Here is an 18,638-nt window from a genome sequence, read left to right on the forward strand (position 1 = left end):
GCTGGCAGAACAGCGGATGTTTGAATTTATTCACAGCTGTAGGTTAACCTAACTGCAAGTAACCCACCACCAGGCTGCAGCCAGACTATCTTTCATTTAAGGCAAGCTTCCCATTCATTCATTCATCACAGTGATTTTTTGTTAACAAAGAATGAGCATGGCTCATTAACACAAACCTATATTATCAATAAGCTTAATACTTCAGTACTGTATAATTACAATCTAGTAATTTAAGACTCAGGAGCACTATAAAACAACTGTAAAGGACTTCGATTATTACAGTTTGCAAATGGACCAGAAAAGCTATTTCCCATCATTACAGAGTTGGTTCATATTGGTGTGTTTAACACAGAGGAGAAGCAACGCACACAACAGAATTAAATTTCATTTTACAGCTCTACTAACCAACTGTGTAAAAACTTGAATATGTCCCCACGGCTCACAAAGGGTTTTTCCCATAACATTAAAAAGAAACAAAAGACAGTAGTGACATTTTGGAACTGTAGCGTTAATAGGACCCTGCTGAAGTCTAACTTACTTTAAAAATTCAAAGTCTAAGGCATTTAATATCAGTTTTTGTTTGAGTACCATTCTTTTTAATAACAGCATCTAATTAAAACATCTGTACACTGCTGACACTTTTAATTTTATGCAAAATCTGAAAAACAAAAACCAGGATCTGGTCCAACAAGAGTAAAGATGCTAACAGTAGTTATTATTAACAATGGCACTATTTTAATATAGAAGTCACTTCTAGAGGCTATTATCTCTGCCTTGAAATTAGAACAAAGAGATCACTGCAGACTGACTAAGGTGTTGTTAGGCTTTTACAGTTTACTTGAGTGCTTCCAGTGAGTTTTCCAGTTTAGTTTATTCTTAACACTTTTCAGAGTGGGCTTTCCATCAGCTATTTCATGGAAACTGAAAACAGAACTCTGTACCACGTTCCGTGCACCCTTCAGGAAAGCAGTTGTGCTGTAGCCTTCCTGTGCTACCTGTCCTGCCGATCATCCGAGGTCCCTAATCACTGCCTCAAGAAATGAGTGCAGGAAAAGAGCTGTGTTGTGACCACGATGGGGCCATGCACCACTACTCTTCCTTTCACACCTTGATGGGAAGGAGCTTATGGCTAGGTTTCTGATGAGCATGCACTGATCCTGTGACCTTAATTTTGGAAGCAAGAGTAAATTATGTGAACCAGGTGTTTCTTCAAACTATCCAACTTCTCATAGCAGATGCTCTAGGATATGTTCTACTGCCTCTGGGAAACTCTCACACGTTAAGTAAGGGGCTGGATTGATTTTGTTTTCATCCGCTGGTCGATATTTACCTAGAAGAAAAGGTAAAAAAAAAAGGTGCACTTACTCCTTTGGATTTCTTTTTTTTTTGCTCTAAAAATTGCAGTCTTCTGTGATCAGCAACAGTCACACATGACAACAGGAATGCCGATCTGCTGTCCTGCAACAACATCTCCCAGTTTTTCACTACAAGAGAAAGACCTTCCCTAGCCCACGGATCTATCAGAGTAATGCTGGTAATTCCTTCTGTCTGAAGGAAATGGCATACATAACTGCCAGCAAAATTACTATGTGGAATGCCATCAAGGTCCTGAATGAACAGAGGTTACAGTGATACGACTGATTTTGACAATCAAAATGTTACAACAACAATTCTCTAGGTTCCGGAGGCTCAGTGCACAGCTTTGTTTCGGGCACGTGAGCTGCCAGTACCCAGGACAAGATGATAGGACTCACCACTGTCTCATGAAATGACCAATTCATCACGTACTTACCAGTCCTGACCAAAATCCCACGCATGCCTGCATTCTGGGCCCCACCAACATCATCCCTGCAGTCCTGGGACGGAAGAGAACAGTTAGGTTGTGGGCAGGGACACAGTTTCTCAACAAGGCTAGGGAGCCCCTCTGTACACTGGAGCTGAGCACTGCACTAGCAGGCAGGTGGTAGGGTCCCCACGTACATCACCAATCATGACGGCCTCCTCTGGGGCACAGCTAGTCCCTCGTAAAGCTTCCAGGAAGAACGTTTTCTCTGGCTTTCCCACCACTGTTGCTTTGACATCTGTGGCATATTCCAGTCCAGCTACAAAAGGTCCAGGTCCCAGAGCCAAGCCGTTTTTTTTCTTGAAATACCTGGCTTTATGTATAGCTATAAGAGGAGCACCATCCAAAATCAACCTGAAGGATGAAGAGGAAAATACAAAAAGTAAAGATATTCACAGCTGAAGTTCTGAGTCCTTGAAGTTGATGACAAAACACCCACTAACTTTCATGGGGACCCAAATAGGTCTTCCAATGGCATTTAGAATCATGGAATCATAGCAAGCTAGAGAATTAAGTAAAATTTCAGCAGAGATGGGTGTTCCTGTGAATCTCAGGTAGGAAATGGATCGTTTTGCATTGATTTTCTATTTCCGTATTGAAAAGACACAAAGATATGAGGCACATTTGTGTTCCACTGGATTCCCCAGTTAAGTATGCTTCAGAAACAGAGGTGGATTTGGGTTTCTTCCCATAGGCAAAAATCCCAAGTGGAAAACAGCTGCAAGCAACTGGTCACTGGATTCCCAACAGTTCTGTGTACCATAAAAGGGTTCTCATGTGCATCTCCCAGCTGGCTAAACTGTTAAAAACCTGAGTGGGACATGGGACTGCCTGTGAGTGGAGAAATGGAAGAGAAGTAATTAAGAAATGACCATAACTTCTCTGATGTCAGTCAGCTCCTCATTTAATTATCACAAAATATTTCTATTGGATCAATGCATTCCAAAGCAAGCTGTCAGAAGAGAGTTGGCACATGTATCTGAGAGCAGCCAGCTATGTTCAATGGGAGGATGCCTCCAGGACACAGAAGGATTTAATCTGACAGTGGCACTACAACCACTTGCATTCAGCAGTTTACACGAAGGATCTTGCCTGAGAGGATTCTTTTAAATGGCATCAAAATCCCATGTATATGAGAAAAGAAATTTAGTATCAGTCATTTCAAATGGTGCCTAGAGAAGGGACTTACGCTACGTATTTTGTTTTGGGACTCACGCCAGGTTGGATTTAGCCAGCCTCATGATAGACTTCAACCCAGCAGCTGCCTACTAGCCCAGTCATACTGGGCTCTTCACAGTCAGTGACTGAATTATCTGAGCAGTACAGGACGAGGCATGTGGTCCTGACACCAGGCTGAAGAAAAGTAGGATGCTGCCAAGCACTGATACTCCTTCAAACCAAACAAAGCTGACACCAGCAGAAGTTCCTCTGCCAACTTCCCTGTGAATGGGAAATGAGGGCTAGATGCAGCAAGGGACTCGCATCCCAGCCTCTTCAAGTGACAGCTAATGGTTAAGGGTGCAAACCCATAAAAGTTAGCATCATCCTCACTACGTAGTGGTGATATGGGAATATTTTCTGGCATTGTAGGAACAAGCAAGGAACCACTGTAGGAAAAGCACAAGACAACCACAAGAAGTGGCCGACTTACCGAAAAGCTTTATTCATCATGTCATAGTGAAAGTGTTCAGGAGCCAGTCCTATGACCACTGCATTGGGGTCATCAGTGGCAATCCCTGGAAAATCAGAACACGACAGGGATCATTTTGAATGAGCTGAATTTTGTTTGTACTTAGCAATAGACAGTCAGCAAATGCAACAAGTGAAATTGATCACTTTGCAGCAAAATTTAGCATTTTCTGTCACAGATGTGTCTTGTAGACTGGCTTTATGTATTTTAGAAGTGAAGAAAAGCTTTGTAGAAAAGGTGTGGATCTATACACGGAATATTCTCTGCACTTTCACAGTGACAGCTCAAGCTCCTGGGTCTCCAGAGAGTACAATCAGAGCTGTTTCCTGCACACATCCTGCAGTGAGCTCAGACAGTAAAGCACAGCATGGAGAGATGCCACGTGGATTTGTGACACCACCCGAAAGCATCTGGGTCCATTAACCAAGAATGGATTACATTCATCCATCTGTGACCAACTTTACTGAGAGATTATCTAAGAATAATTCAATAGCAGTCACTAACAGGAATTTAAAACATTCTCCAGTGTACTTCAAAGTTTCAAGAGCAGCACTGAGTGTAACCTGCAGAACAAAGAAACAAAACAACTCATACCCAAATCAAGCAGTGCATAAACTGTTGCCACTGTATTCTGTATTCTTTGTCATTTGACAGAGAATTAGCAACAACTACTGTAAAATTGATGGAAAGATCCCAGATATGTTAAGATCAAACTGATTTAACTTCAGTGAATTCAGCTGCTGTTTCAGCTGTTTCTAAGCCCCCCCCCAGAAAAAAGCCTTACTGAGAACACAAAACATTGCTGGGACTGTATTTCTCTGGATGTGATGTCAGATGGAACAAATGACTAGGTTTCACAGCTTTCACATTTGCAGAGTTCTCCATGAGGTCTCCATTCAGCCTTCTCCTCTAGGCTGAACAAGCCCAGCTCCCTCAGCCTATCTTCATAGGAGAGGTGCTCCAGCCCTCTGAGAATCCTCATGCCCTCCTCTGGACCTGTTGGAACAGCTCTGCATCCTTCTTGTGCTGGGGGCCCCTGGATATTGGTAGGTACAATAAATCTCCAACAATCCGATGATAAACATTACTTTCTACACTGTGAATTAATAACATGTGTAAAGTTCTATCTGAATTCCTGCCTATTTGAAGATTCTGACTGCCACTTGGAGCTGTGGAAGGGTGTCAAGAGGAGAGAGCCATGAAGACACACAGTGGTTCAACACCTCCTCCCATGCTGCTCTCTGCCCACCTCACCTGTGAAATCAGGCAGGGCCTTCTCATCCACCAAGAGGAGTGGCCGCACCTGCTTCTGCTCCACAAGATTTCTGGCTGCCGTCAGAGACGTGAAGATTTCATGTTCTGCAATGTCAAAGCCCAGTTTGGTCAGCCTCTCCAGCAGGTCCTTCTTGCACTCTTTGGTGGTGTTGGTCACGAACCGAATTGTAACCGGAGCGCCACGCAGCCTGACGGATGAAAAGCGAAGTCTCAACGCTGCAGAACACTTTGTTTACAGACTGCCTTACATATTACTGAACAGCCAAACCATTTTAGGAGACAATTTCAATGGCATCTCCTTTAATTATTCCCCTATCATCGCCATCTTCTGTTCGTTACTATAGAAACAAATGCTGGTATCAGGATTGTATGGAGTACATCAATATAAAGTTGGTCAATCTGGAAGTCTTGCTTGCACCTGCCACTTCTCTCTCATTCATTCTGCTGCACAGAAAAAAAAATGTACTGACCTTTCACAAGTGTGAACCAGCAAAAAACAAACAAAACTGTTAATTTTCTTTTAAAAAAAACCTTTAACCTCAATACTGAAAGCTAACCCTAAAAATGGAATCTGTGCATTTATTTCCCAATCAAGTTGCAGGACTTTCATTTTGTCGTCTCTTTAGGGAGGACAATGGCATGGATTAACAAGATGCACTGAGCGAATGGATATCCAACACTTTGGTCATGTTTAGTTCCTTACCATTCTACATCTTCAAAAAATAATGACTGACACACAATTATTTGTGGAAAGAACTGCAGTGTCCTAGTCCCTCTGTGAGATTTCCAACCAAACGATGGTCCAGCTTTGCAAAAGCTTAAAGCAGTCGATAAAACTCCAGTAAAAACTTTCCATGCTTAATTCAACCCTACCCATTCTTCCTGACTTACTCTTCCTACTGCCCATTCACCACTTCCTGTTGTTTTTCTTCAGCCTTTGCAAGATGAAATCTCCACAGAAATGGTGTCAGAACAACAACAGAAAGATTCCTGGGGTTGCACAGCCTGCTCTGCCCTCATCTAAGCCACGTGAAATTGATTCACTATGCCATCATTTCTTTAGACACCATTTTCCGAGAAGGAGAAGGCAAGACCTTCAGACCATTTCAAGAAGCATCTTTGTGCAAGCAGTCCTGGCACGACCTATCAGACAGAACAGAAAGAGGCAACTTGCCTTTTAAGAGCTTCCTGCGCACCCGGCACGGCCGAGTCTTCGACGTGCAGCGTGCCACTGAGATCCACCAGGACAGCTTTCAGCGCGCGCCGAGCTGCCATCCTTCATCCCCAGGGAGAAGGCAGAGAAATGAAATGACAGAAAACTGGTTAGCAGACAATGGGTAATAAAAATAAGGAGCTCAGTTAAGCGCCTCATTGGTGCCAAGCCCGGGATTATTCAGAACATTACTCGTACTGTGAAATGGGCCCCTTCAGACAGAGAAATAAAAGGCAGCGTTTAAAAAAAAATGCATAATTGATGGGGTGGTATTTTCCCAAAGACTCTATATATGGAAATCAGGTGCTATTTGTTTGTTAACTGCCTTTCTTTTTCTGCGTCAAAAACTCTCTACGCAATGACGGCAGTTGGGAAGGGGATCATTAGGTCTGCGATTGCTGGTTCAAGGCCTCACAGAGCACATTGCAGCCAGTCCCAGCCACACCAGAGGTGCCGTTCAAGGGAAAACGAATACAGCCCTGCTAAGCTCCGACGATAAAGCTCAGAGCACTCTCAAAAAGCGGATGTCGTTCATTTTGTTCCTCGCAGTTGGATCTGCAGAAGGGACAGAACAGTTGTGTGCCAGTTGTGTGGGGATTCTGCAGGCTACCAGCCTGGAGGTTCCTGGCACCTGGTGACTCTTTCTTGCAGAAGAGGCAGTCCAGCAGCTTTTCCGCATTACAGAAATAGGTTGGAGAGATTCGGCGTGACACAGAAGCTTTGGCACTCCAAAGCTGGGGAAGAAAGCAGTCAGGTTACGTCCAAGTCTAAAAAGCTGTCGTCGGAAAATACGTGACAGCTGTGCTGTGAGCCCTGCAGATTGCTCTGCAATCTGCAGCCCTGCTGAGCAAACGTCCAACATAGCAGCTTTCCTTCTGCCTGCCAGGCGGTAACGACCACCGACCCAACGGCTTCCATCTTCTGCTGAGCTGCTTCAGACAGACTACATGACTGCACGGGCTTGCTAGAACAGTGTGACTGAATAGACTGAACACAACAGAACTGTGACTGAGTATATTTAATATCCCATCTGAAAAGGCTTAACACAGCGGTTTGGGTTGAAACGGACCCCACTAACAGCCGCAGCAGCGGGACTCAAATCGCACCGCGAACGGCCGGACCCCGACCCCGACCCCTCCCCCCGCCGCACCCACCTGCCGCTCAGGGGTCCTCGCGGGGTCCTCACAACGCCGGACTGCCCTGCAGAGCGCCGGTACAAGCGAGGACGGCGCTACGTTCGCGCAGGCAGTGCGACGGGCAGCCCGATGACGCCGTGAGGACCCGTGCGGGGCGCTGCACCGTCACGTGTGAGGACGCGGGGGTTGCGGTGACGCGGGGTGCGAGCGCCGGCCTGCAAGTTCGTTGTGTTTATTCGCCGTTTGGCGCAGCACCGCACGAGATCCGAGGGGCAGAGGATGCGGATCGAAAGCCCGAACGATGCAGCGTGAGGGAAACGCGAATTTGGGATGCGCGCAGTTCGAGTCCCCGTTTTATCTCAGCGTCGCCGCCGCGCAGAGCTGCCGTTCCTTCTTGCTGCGCTCGTCTCATCTATTTCAGAACAATGAGCCACGTCTGTAAACCGTGCAATGAGACCTCAGCCTCCTGAGAGGGCAGGTGGAAGCAGGGCGAGGTCCTTTCTTTACCTTACTTTCAGAGCTGCAGCTCGTAGTCTTTAGCACTTTAAGAACCACTTTAGGACCGTACAGAGACAATGACGTGCCAGCAGTGCTGCAAACCAATGGGAGCATCCACCACTGCTGCTTCCCGAGCACTGCTTGGCCTGCCTTCTTCCCCACGCTGGAGTACAACAAGGCAGGCAGATTCTTTGCAAACTGTTACCTGTTTTTGAAGCTTTCCCCATATGCACCATCCAGTTCCCATGAATCACTGAAACACAAAATCGTTCGGGTTGAAAAAGATCTCCAAGATCCCCAAGTCGAACCCCATAGCGTGCATCCCTGCTGTCCCCTGGTGTGTCCCCAGCTGCCACATCTCCATGGTTCTTTGCCACCACCAGAGATGGCGCCTCCACCAGTGAGGAGTGCTACCAGCACACCACTGCTCCTCAGAATGCAGTTTTCCTAATAGCCAACCTGAAGGAAGACAGATACACAAAACCAAGTGATCTAGACCATAACTTACCTCTTCCACAGAGGTTGCCGTAAGGAATCTTTTCCAACAGGCTTACCTATTCCAGAACCCAGCGTGACCAATTTGTGCCTCTGGACATTGTGTTGGGTTCTCTCCAAGGCCACAATCCGACTTCATAGCAGCTCTCTGCTCTGAGCACGTGCTGAGGGTATGAAAAAAGCCACGTGTTCTGAGAACAGTAGCTCTGCTACCAGGAGCTTAGAGATACTCCCACTGCGCATGGATACAAAGACTTAGGAAAGAGAGTGCTTAACTTAGAAATTCAAAATTTATTTGTAAATTTTCGCTAAAAAAAAAAAAAAAAAAAAAAGGAAACAACATAGACTCTTCTCCTGGATATACTCTACTCTAAAAAACACTGCAATTGGAGATCATTAAATTCATTTACACATAGTACAGATTATCCTTGTATACAACAACAGTGAATGCTACAGTTGCCAAGACGCCAGAAGAAGAGATGACAAACTGAACTGCTTTAAAACAATGAACCTGCTGGCTTCCTTTCGCCTTCCCTACTTTAATAATAAGCTAAATCAACTTCAGACACTTGATCAAAGATGAAAAGACACAAAGTCTAACTTTTCTAAGAAGTTATTGGAGTCATCGTAAATTCATGACTGCTACCTAACACCAGGCCGAATGCAGCGTTAACTGAGGCCACCTCCTTACTGTGGTCATCACTAATTTATCTGTGAAAGAACTGCAGGATTCTCACTTTCAGTAAGCAGTTAAGTGAAAGGAAGACAGAGAGAAGCAGCAGCCTGCAAATTCGCTGTTTTTAGCAAAGAACTGCATTTGGAAAGGTATTGCTCCCACATTACCCGAGAACCTCCAAACAGAGCAGCTCCCCATTCCCAACACACTGCTCAGCCCAAAGGCTTAACACACAGAAAAAATAACAGTGCTTGACAGAACAGTAACAAATGCTAAACGTGAACAGGACCTGCTAAATAAACACAGAGTTGCCTTAATTTAGGTACAGCTTTTTTAGATTTTGCATAGCAATTGCTCCTATTTTCAACCTGTTTCACATTGAACATCATTGATCTGAGAAGAGAAAAATCCTAGCTTTGGTCAGACCAGGAAAAATTTGTTACTAATTTGTGCTAAATCACAAATCTGCCTATCTTCATTTCACCTCCTGTGGTACTTCAATAATTTATAACACGTTTGGAGCCTAACTCGTATTCCCTTAAAACAGAACTATGGCAATAACTGAAATAAAAACCACTGTGATTTTTAACTGGGAAGCAGTTTGTTTCTGAACTCTCAATGCTAACCAAAGGAAGTTCATCCCTGAGTAACAAGACACTTCAAACCTGCTTCTACCTACAGCCACCACGATATGTCACTGACACCAGCAGACCTCGTCACAATCCAACAGATTTGCAGCGTTGCTGCGCGGATCCCATTACCTTGTTTAATGAAACTGAAAGTCAACATTAGGAAATAGGATAAATACAAACAGTGTCTTTTATTATTTTAAGTTGAACGGCAAACTGACAGTTAAACCGTGCTGTATCCCCGGAAAACTCAGAGCAATGAGGCTAGCAATTCGCTTCTTTGGATGTCCAAAAGATTTTGCCAACAGGAATCTTCAACCGAACAAGAGGAGGAGCACAATTGTCACGGAGTTCACAGCTATCAGTGGCACTGTAGAGAAAACAAGAGGAAGTTTGAATCTGTTTCCTTCTGTGCATCACAAACTGATGCAGTTTCACAGTGTCACCCTTCAGGGAACAAAATCTATGACTGTTGAAGACATTTCCCTATGCAGAGTCGGGATCAGTGGAAGGAGCCAGGACCGTGGCCTGGTGTTTCTCCACTTTCTCTCTGCCTGCCTTTAGCACGATTCAGAAGAAGTTTCGTGGTGAGCAAGACAATATTTGCTACAGGATGACAAACAGAAACAGCAGCTTTGTAGAAAGGAAGGGGCAAATGCTGCCACTATTTCCTTAAAGTACAGCAACAAAGCTTCACAGGCAGTGGCTGCTTGTACCAAACGACCGCCGTCATCTCACCTCTCATCACGGTCCGTATGGATCGAATGAGGTTCGTCAGCTGTGCTTTGATTCCCGGTTCCTCTCCGAATCCTCCAATCCCTTGATCGCTTCCCCAGCCAACTGTGCACCGTAAGAACAGCCACGTTAAAAAGCAAAGAACAACCACCACCCCAGAACCGTCCAACAGATGCAACATATCAGCAATATCAGTGCCGTGAGCTGGAAGGGACACACACACACACATTGTGGAGCCCAACAAACGCAAACTCTGCATCTGAGAGCTGTGCTCAGCGCTCCCTGAGCCCCAGAAGATGTGGGGAAGGCCCTTTTCCAAACGGCCAACCTCCCCTCCCCACAGAGCCCATCTGAAGGCAAACAAAGCTGTGGCATGCACGGCGGGACGCTCCAGATGGAAGGACCAGGAGCTCTGGAGACAGTGCTGGGGATTTTCTCGTCCTGCTTTGGCCTGGTTGGAGAAATGAGGGCAAAAGCAGGAAACAGGGAGCCCTGTTAAAAAAAATGGTGGCAGTCTGCAATTCTGCTCTGTGGATTCTCCCTGCTCTGCGCTTTGGGTTTCTTTTGTTAAGGAAGAAAACAGCGTTCACCCCATGTCAGCATCCCGACACAGAGAGGGCATGGCGGGAGTAAATAGGAAAAGGCCTAAAGAGAGTGGAAAAAGGCAGGCGCAGAGCCGGCAGGAGGGATGCTGAGCACAAAATCCAACCGCAGGGCGAACGCAAATCCCAAAGCATCGCGTCTCTCCCCCTCCCCCCAATTTCGAAGCGGGACGCGAGCAGAATGGCCCGGGGCCCGGCAGCCACCTCCGGGCATGGCCGGGGGGCCGGGAGGCGGTGGGGGCAGGGGGTTCTCACCGTGGCGAAGGAAGCGCTCCTCGTGCAGCACGGCGATGGCATTGACCACCAACAGCCCGGCCTGCAGCAGCGCGTACAGCGTGAACGCCATAGTGAGGCGGGGCACGGACGTGGCGGGGAGGGCGGGGCCTGCGGGAGTGGGCGGGGTTTAGTGGCGGAATGGGCGTGGCCTGTAGGCAATGGGCGGGGCATGATGGAGTGGGCGGAGCATGGTGGAGTTGATTGTTCGCTGCAGAATGGGCGTGGCCTATGGTGGAATGGGCGTGGCCTTTGAGAGTGGGCGGAGTCGGGGGCAGAGCAGGGGGAGTTAGGAGGGGTGAGAGCCGAGTGCAGGCAGGAATTGGGGGAAAATGACTTTTTTATCTTCTTTAAATTCCCTGTAATGCGCTGCTCTCCATGTGTGGGCACTTGCTTTGTTGCTCACATCGCTCGTTGCGGCTGATGGGGCATTGTGTGACTCCAGTTCTAATCTCTCAACAATCAAACGTACCATGAGCTCCTTCCTTGGGCAGCAATAGAAGTGTGACTTGTTTAGGGCACAGCAATTGGCATCATCGCCGTTATAGGACTCACAGTCAGGACGCAGCTCTCGGTAATGGATTTTGGATTTGGACAGTGCTGTTTGGGATCCAGGGATGGACTCAGTGATCCCTGTGGGTCCCATCCAACTTGACTGTATGATTTTGTGACTCTGTGATATAGTTTTATGCTCTAAATAATCATTAGCAATGCATTAGAACTGTGTTCAGGCCTGGGGCTCCCAGTACAAAAATGTGGAAGCTGCTTGGGCAGGTCCAGAGCATCCGCAGAGGTGCTCAGAGAGCTGGAAACCTCTGCTGTTAAGGAAGGCTGAGGGAGTTGGGCTTGTTCAGCGCAGAGAACGTTCCAGGAAGACCTCACTGCAGCCATCGGTACTTCAAGGGAGCTTAACTGACAGGTGAGAGACTGAGTTTACATGAGCAGATATTGATAGGACAAGGGGAATGGCTTTAAACTAAGGAGGGCAGAGGATGGTGAATCCCCAGCACTGCTGCCCAGTGCTGTGGGTGCCCCATTCCAGGAGGTACCTGAGGCTGTGGATGGGCTCTGGGCAGGCTGAGCTGGGGGGCAGCCAGCCCACGATGGGGTCTCTGTGATGTTTCTTCCAACATACAGTGACAGATACTAGAGGTCACTGACAGGCATGTCTGGTAGCCACTAGCATCAAGTGGAATTTCCTGGGCTACCTTCTACAGCATCCTGTCTATCTCTAGCTGCTGACCTCAATGTTTAGACTAATGTTTAGAATTACAGTGCTGGGGAAAAAAAAAAAGAAAAAAAAAAAAGTTTTTTTAAAAGAAGTATTTAAGTTATGGCTTATTATTTTTACCCATCATTAAGATGTATTTCCAAAGAGCAGCTACTATAATGCTTACGTAAACTTGACGTGATTTTCCCCTTTCCAAAATCCATCATGGCAATTCAACACCCACACGAGTCTTAGATCTGAACTATCACACTGCGTGGTGGGGGGAAAACCAGACAAAGCTGCTGCATTAGGAGGAAAGCAGTTCTTTTCCTCATTAAGGTGTTATGTTTCATTGCAGTAAATTCCTCCGATGTCATCTGCAGAGTGCAGTCCATCACCAAAAGGAAGAGTTCAAAACCACCCTACAGATGCCAGAGGATTACAGCTGAGGCTGGGGTAGTATTGAGAAGACCTTGCTATTTTTCATTCTTTTACATTTTGCATTGGTTTATTGTTCAATATCATCAAACAGAACACATTTCCTGGGGCTAAACCATCCTCATCTCCTCCAATGAGACTAAAACTTCTAGCATGCATGTTGTCAAGATTATGCTGCTTTATTCCTGGTGAGCAAAGAACAGAAGTAAAACAAATGCAAAATTCAGAACCTACACATCCATTTATTGGTGCTATTTCCTAAGTTAATTGTGCTTGGCTACCTAAGCACAACAATTTCTGATTGCTGTTTGTTGTCTGGTGTGTACATAGACATTATCCTGCTCTCCATGTGTTGGAATTCCACACTGGAGGTAAGAAAGGGAATAAGAGATACAAAAATTTATTCTCTGAAAGAGCGTTGATGCAGTGGCACGGATTATGCAGGGAGGTGGTGATGCCCCTATCCCTGGAGGTTTTCAAGAGCCATGGAGATGTGGCACTTGGGGATGTGGTCAGTGGGCATGGTGGGATGGGTTAGGGTAGGGCTTGGAAATCCTAAAGGACTTCCAACCTTCATGATTCTGTGATTCTATGATTCTATGAAAGAAAGTTTGGTTTCCACCTCAGCTGAGTTGCTCAAATTGTCACTTTGGTGATTGAAGAAGGAATGAATGATGCCAAATTCCTTTTGGGGGAACACTCATTGGTCAGAGGACTTTCCTCCTGCTTCCTCTGGAAAACAATGCTGGAGGTAGGCCACAAAAGTTTATAAGATAAATGGAAAATTACATACCCTACAGGCAGTGAACTGATCAACCCCCTCTCCATGCCAAATCCCAGGGGCTGGCCTGTTCCTTGTACCTGAGTGGGGAGAACAAGCTCATTCCTCAGCAAGCTGATGTCACACCAGAGGCAGAGGTCACCGGTGCTGTAGCTCTTAGCTTAAAGATTAATAGATAGTATCTTCCTTCGGATTGTAAAGATGGACAGATTAAAAAATACGTCACAGACCTGGATATTTGACCTGCAGTGTGTCCAATAGTGTTGGCACAGCCACAGTCACATAGCTTGTTGTGAACCATGGATAGAAGGCTACAATTTGTGTGTGAATCAGAAGGATTTGGGAATCACCCTAATTACCTGAATAAAAATCACCTGAAATTCCTCCATGTTTTTTTCTCATGACTCATTCGACAGAACGAGATAATATGGAGAAAAGTAAATCAATAGTACACTTCTAATACATCACACAGATAAGGTGAGTGAATCCATACCTTTTCTCCCCTTCCAAAAAAAAAAAAAAAAAAAAAATCAAAAATCCCCAGTTTCCTTTTTTTTCTAATACTGGTGTAGTACAGGTTGGCAACCTGAAGTCATGGTGGAGAAAATGTAGGACACACCAGCCCATGGCTTGCCAACGTGCACCCCAGAACCTTTTGTGCATGTTTGTCTCCAGAATAAAGCAGCTGACAAGAGGGGCCATCACTGCTGCAGTGGTGAATTCGGGGGTGTGATCGGCACAGCAAAGGAGAACGGGAGCTCAGAAAAGGAAATTGCCTCTTCTGTACCTCCAGTGGGCCTGCTGGAAGCGTGACTCAGGCCAGGCAAATTCACTGTTGAAATCTTATCAGAGCAGATGTTGGTCACCGCAATGTTTTCCATGGCAACTGTGGGTGCACTGAGGTCTTTGGAAGAGTAATGTGGAGTGCAGCGGCTGTGAGAGAGAAATGGAACAAAGCCGATCACTGAGTATCACATCATGGGGAGCCATTTGCAGTTTGAACCCAATCCAGTTTATAAGAGGATATAATCAACAGCAGTGTGGTACTGGTGATAAGATTAATCACAGAGATGTCCTTTCCCTCTTATCTTTTTGTCCTTTTAACACAAAACACTTTTTCTGATCCCATCTCCCTCCTCCGTTTGGCCATAGCTGCATTCAAACTGAAGCTCAACAAAACAAAATTTTTGTTTGGAGAGACTTCTCAGAGCACATTTTCTATTTTTTTCCACGTGGAAATAAGCATCTCAAGGAATGTTCCTCATCTCGTGACTTTTTGAAAAAAAGACAGTGGTGAGAACTTAAGGGTCGCTTCATTTTCCTCAGTAAAACATCACTGTGTATCTCCATGTATAAAACCTGGGCAGCGGTTGAAGAACTTGGAATCATAGAATAGTTCATGTCTACGTATCTCATTTAACCTCTGGTTATTTATAGATTAAGGATTTTTTAGTATTTGTCAGATCTGGAATATTAATCTCAATTTAAGTGGAATCTAAAGAGTTCGTAGGTCCTCTTTGGAATCATAGAATAGAATCATAGAATCCTTAGAGTTGGAAGGAACCTCTGGGGGCCATCTAGTCCAACTCCCCTGCAATGCACAGGGACACCACAGCTCCCTCAGGTTGCCCAGAGCCTGATCCAACCTGGCCTTGAAAGTCTCCTGAGATGGAATGCAGCCCAGGATATGGTTGGCTTTCTGGGCTGCAAGGGCACATTGCTGGCTCATGTCCATCTTCCCATCCACCGGTACCCCCAGGTTCAGCAGGGCTGTTCTTAATCCTTTCGTCCCACAGCTTCTATTGCTAGTGAGTACAACTTTAACTCAACCTTCCAACTCAAATGTGGAGTGCCTGCACTTGGAGACATAGTTGGTGGGCATGATGAAAATGAGTTAAGGTTAGACTTGGCAATCTGAGAGGTCTTTTCCAACTTTAACGATTCTATGATCACTGCCCACATTTCTTTGGAGAGCCCAGATCATCTCCTCTGCCACAGCACTCACCTCTGGAGAATTCTCACTATGACACTGATTACAAAGAGCAGCAGCAGACCTCCACAGAGAGACAACATGACGATTTCATAAATAATGGGTGACGAACCTTGAAGAGCAGATGGAAACCACAGGTGAGATTTGTCAATGAACAGCTTTAGGAAAAGCAGCTTTCTGGGAAACTGTCACAGGTTCTTTTCCTGCAAATTGTAGGTGGAGGGTGTAATGGCCTGAGTTTGCACTGGAGAGGTTCAGGTTTGCAATTAGGAATGATTTCTTCTCAGAAGGAGTGAAAATACACTGGCACTGCTGCCCAGGGAGTGGAGGAGTCACCGTCCCTGGAGGTGTTCAAGAACTGTGGAGATGTGGGAATTAGGGACGTGGTCAGTGGGCATGGTGGCTTGAATTCCCCCATGCGTACCCATCTCCAAGCTTTTCACTCCCCTATTCTCTTGTGACAGCTCGTTTCATTTCCACTGTCCTTCCCTCTCTAAAACTTCAACAGGGATAGATTGAATACAGCTCATTCATTCGTTCCTTTTGAGCCCACTCTCTGATAAATCCTCAATGTTTGACAGCACTGCTATTACTTGGGGCCTCTCGGAGCTGTTACTTCACCAACAAACACGGCAATAGTGATTTTAAATGCCAGTGGAAACAAACAGGAAAATAAAGCACCTTCTTCCTTGGACAGGGGAGTGGTGTGAAAACCTTCTTCGGCATCATGAAGCATCCTGAAAAGGCAAGCCAGCACCCAGGTCACATTTTAACGTTTGAAATCAGTGTATCTGTTATAGATCCCTGTGAGCCCTTGGGATATTTCACCATCTCTAATGTAAATTATCTTTACAACTTCCTTGTGAGATAGGAGCATTACAGTACCACGGTTTTGCAGACACGGAATTAAAGCACAGAGTAGCTGAGGGACAAATCCCACAAACAGAATTTAATCTGACACCAAAAACTGGAATGTTTCTTTTAAGGTGGTAAGAGAAATAAGCAATGTGGGCACACATTACTTCCAGCTTGCATGCGTGATGCAAAGGCTTCCATTCACTCTTTTACTCCCTTCTAGTTCCTTTTTCAGGATAGGAATAAAATGTGCAATCGCAGGCTGTATTCTATAACATTCATTTTATTAATACATTAATAAACTGGTGTGCTCTTGGGTATCAGAACAGCTTGTTTATAATGACTTTTATGCTACACTTTCAACTCTATTCTCATTGCGCAAAAAAAAAGGTTTAAGCTGAAGTGGAATTATTGTGAAAAATCTGTGTAGCCACAGGTTGTGTAAGAAAGTCTGGGTACCTGAAGAAAACACTGCCTTATAGGAAAAAAAATATATATATCTTATAAACCAAAGTCACGCTCACTTTTATACGAGGAATGGTACCAGCTCTGAAATGATGCTCAGAATGAAATCCCATAGGTCACCCGCATCAGAGTAGTCTGCAACAACTCCTATTAGGGAGTCTCTCCAGATTCCCATGACACAGTCTGACTCACATTGAAAGATGCCCGAAGAAGCACCTCCATCCCACCCTTCAGCGTGAAAATGTTACAAAATAAGCCGTGGCTATTTAAATCTAGAGCAGACTGAGAAGAAAAATAACAAATTTCTGGGTTACCTTGTGGCTGCTGGAGATCCTTGCATCGACATCAGGCTGGTATGACCAGAAATGAATGTCAATCTGATCTGAATGGTTCCAGACTAATTGCTCACTTCATTTGCCGCTGCTGATTGTTTTATTTCCTCCATGTTATCCTTTCTTTTTTTTTTTTTTTAGGGCGGAATAATCTCCTCCTTTCACAGGCAGTTAATAAAGTGTGGAGGTGGATTAAAGATAGGCTTTACCCACTGTCCTTTTGTGAAGCAATTCCTTGCTTGCAGAGCAGTTGATGCAGCTGGACTCCACCTCCAGGCCTCCAGAGCTTTCCCCAGGCGCTGGGCTCCTTCCAGCAGCCCCTCGTGCACCCTCTCCTGCTGCAACAAAGCTGCCTCTGTTGTTTGCATCCAGAAGTCTCTGCAGAAATGTGCCGTATCCCGGGACCTTTGGGTCATTTACAGCAGGATTGGTGGAGGTCCCTTCCTGGTTTGAAACCCAATCAGCTAAGAAGGCTCCTGGCCAAGGGGCAGCTGCAGGAGCACAGAACTCTGAACCCAGACTTCGTTTTCTGGTGCTACACGGACCAGTCTGGCTTTCATGCTGAAAGGAACAGTGTTAGAATCATAGACTTCTAGAATCATTAAGGGTGGAACCCCACTGCCCACTAGCCATATCCCTCATTGAGCAGCTGTCAAGCTGCTTCTCCATGATGGCCAAGTTCTGGGCTGCTGGAGAAGGGCTGAGATTGAAACGTGCTTTATTTTGGTGTTGGCTTAGCTTATTCTTCATTGTACCACGAGCAGGGTGTTGTGAATCTCACCGTGCAGCGCTCGCCTCTTCTCACACCTCCTCCAGGCATCCCTGCAGATCAGGACCTCCTTTTTCTCCCTCCTTGCTGCTGGAGCTCAGCTGGCAACTACACAGAGGTTTGTTGGGGTTTTTTTTGGCAGAAAAAAACTTCATCACTGCTCAAAGCATTTTTGCTTTGTGAGCAGAGAGGGTGGGGTGCTGCAGGGTGGAGACTCCTTTTTCCATCTGTACACTTTGGTGTTTTGGGCTGGCAGGTGAGCAGGGCTTTCAGAACAATGGAGACCGAAGCTTTTTTTTTTTGCTGCATGCAGGTAAACAGCCACAAAAGAACTACAGCTCCTCCTGCAAGTATCAACAGCACCAAAGCAGCTCTTCACAGCCCTTCCTCACAATCTTTTCTTGTGAATACAACTTCACCCTGAATGCATGTATACTTTTGTTCTGCTTTGAAAGCCAGTGGAGCAAAAGTGCTGAGCCAGTGCTGATCTTTGCTTCTATTAATTCCTTTTTTATACAGCCCCAAACATAAAGATTTGCTGAGAAGGTACTGTTTTTTGTCTACTACTAAATTTATCCAAAATTTTTTATGCAACAGCCTGAAAGGGTGGTTGGACTGAATGACCTTTGAGGTCATTTTCAACATTGGTGTCTCTATGGTTCTAAAGTTTTACATAAAAATTATGGGAAGAAAACATTTGGAGGAAATCTATGGTCTTGGAGATGCTTTGAAA

At 45.6% G+C, this 18,638-nt stretch overlaps 2 protein-coding genes across 3 annotated transcripts; both read right to left on the bottom strand.

Annotated features, from left to right (window-relative positions):
- Positions 1-2: 2 nt before the first annotated feature.
- On the bottom strand, positions 3-7,278 carry HDHD2 (haloacid dehalogenase like hydrolase domain containing 2). Of its 2 annotated transcripts, XM_052670098.1 has the most exons (8): positions 7,176-7,271; positions 6,653-6,755; positions 5,983-6,084; positions 4,788-4,996; positions 3,495-3,579; positions 1,981-2,197; positions 1,793-1,856; positions 3-1,330 (listed from the first exon to the last, which is right to left on the bottom strand). In XM_052670098.1, exons 3-8 carry the CDS (start codon positions 6,081-6,083, stop codon positions 1,227-1,229), a joined length of 780 nt encoding a protein of 259 aa, XP_052526058.1. In that variant the 5' UTR covers position 6,084; positions 6,653-6,755; positions 7,176-7,271; the 3' UTR covers positions 3-1,226. The 2 variants fall into 2 exon arrangements, with proteins under 2 accessions (XP_052526058.1, XP_052526059.1); XM_052670099.1 differs by lacking the exon at positions 6,653-6,755 and having other exon boundaries at positions 7,176-7,278.
- A 2,344-nt stretch (positions 7,279-9,622) lies between these two features.
- On the bottom strand, positions 9,623-11,180 carry IER3IP1 (immediate early response 3 interacting protein 1). Its single transcript, XM_052670109.1, has 3 exons — positions 11,048-11,180; positions 10,194-10,295; positions 9,623-9,825 (listed from the first exon to the last, which is right to left on the bottom strand). The coding sequence occupies exons 1-3, from the start codon at positions 11,136-11,138 to the stop codon at positions 9,770-9,772; spliced, it is 249 nt and encodes an 82-aa protein (XP_052526069.1). The 5' UTR covers positions 11,139-11,180; the 3' UTR covers positions 9,623-9,769.
- Between the last annotated feature and the right edge of the window lie 7,458 nt (positions 11,181-18,638).

The sequence above is a fragment of the Tympanuchus pallidicinctus genome, unplaced genomic scaffold (genome assembly GCF_026119805.1).
Source record: "Tympanuchus pallidicinctus isolate F22 unplaced genomic scaffold, pur_lepc_1.0 scaffold9, whole genome shotgun sequence".
Taxonomy (NCBI): Eukaryota; Metazoa; Chordata; class Aves; order Galliformes; family Phasianidae; genus Tympanuchus; species Tympanuchus pallidicinctus.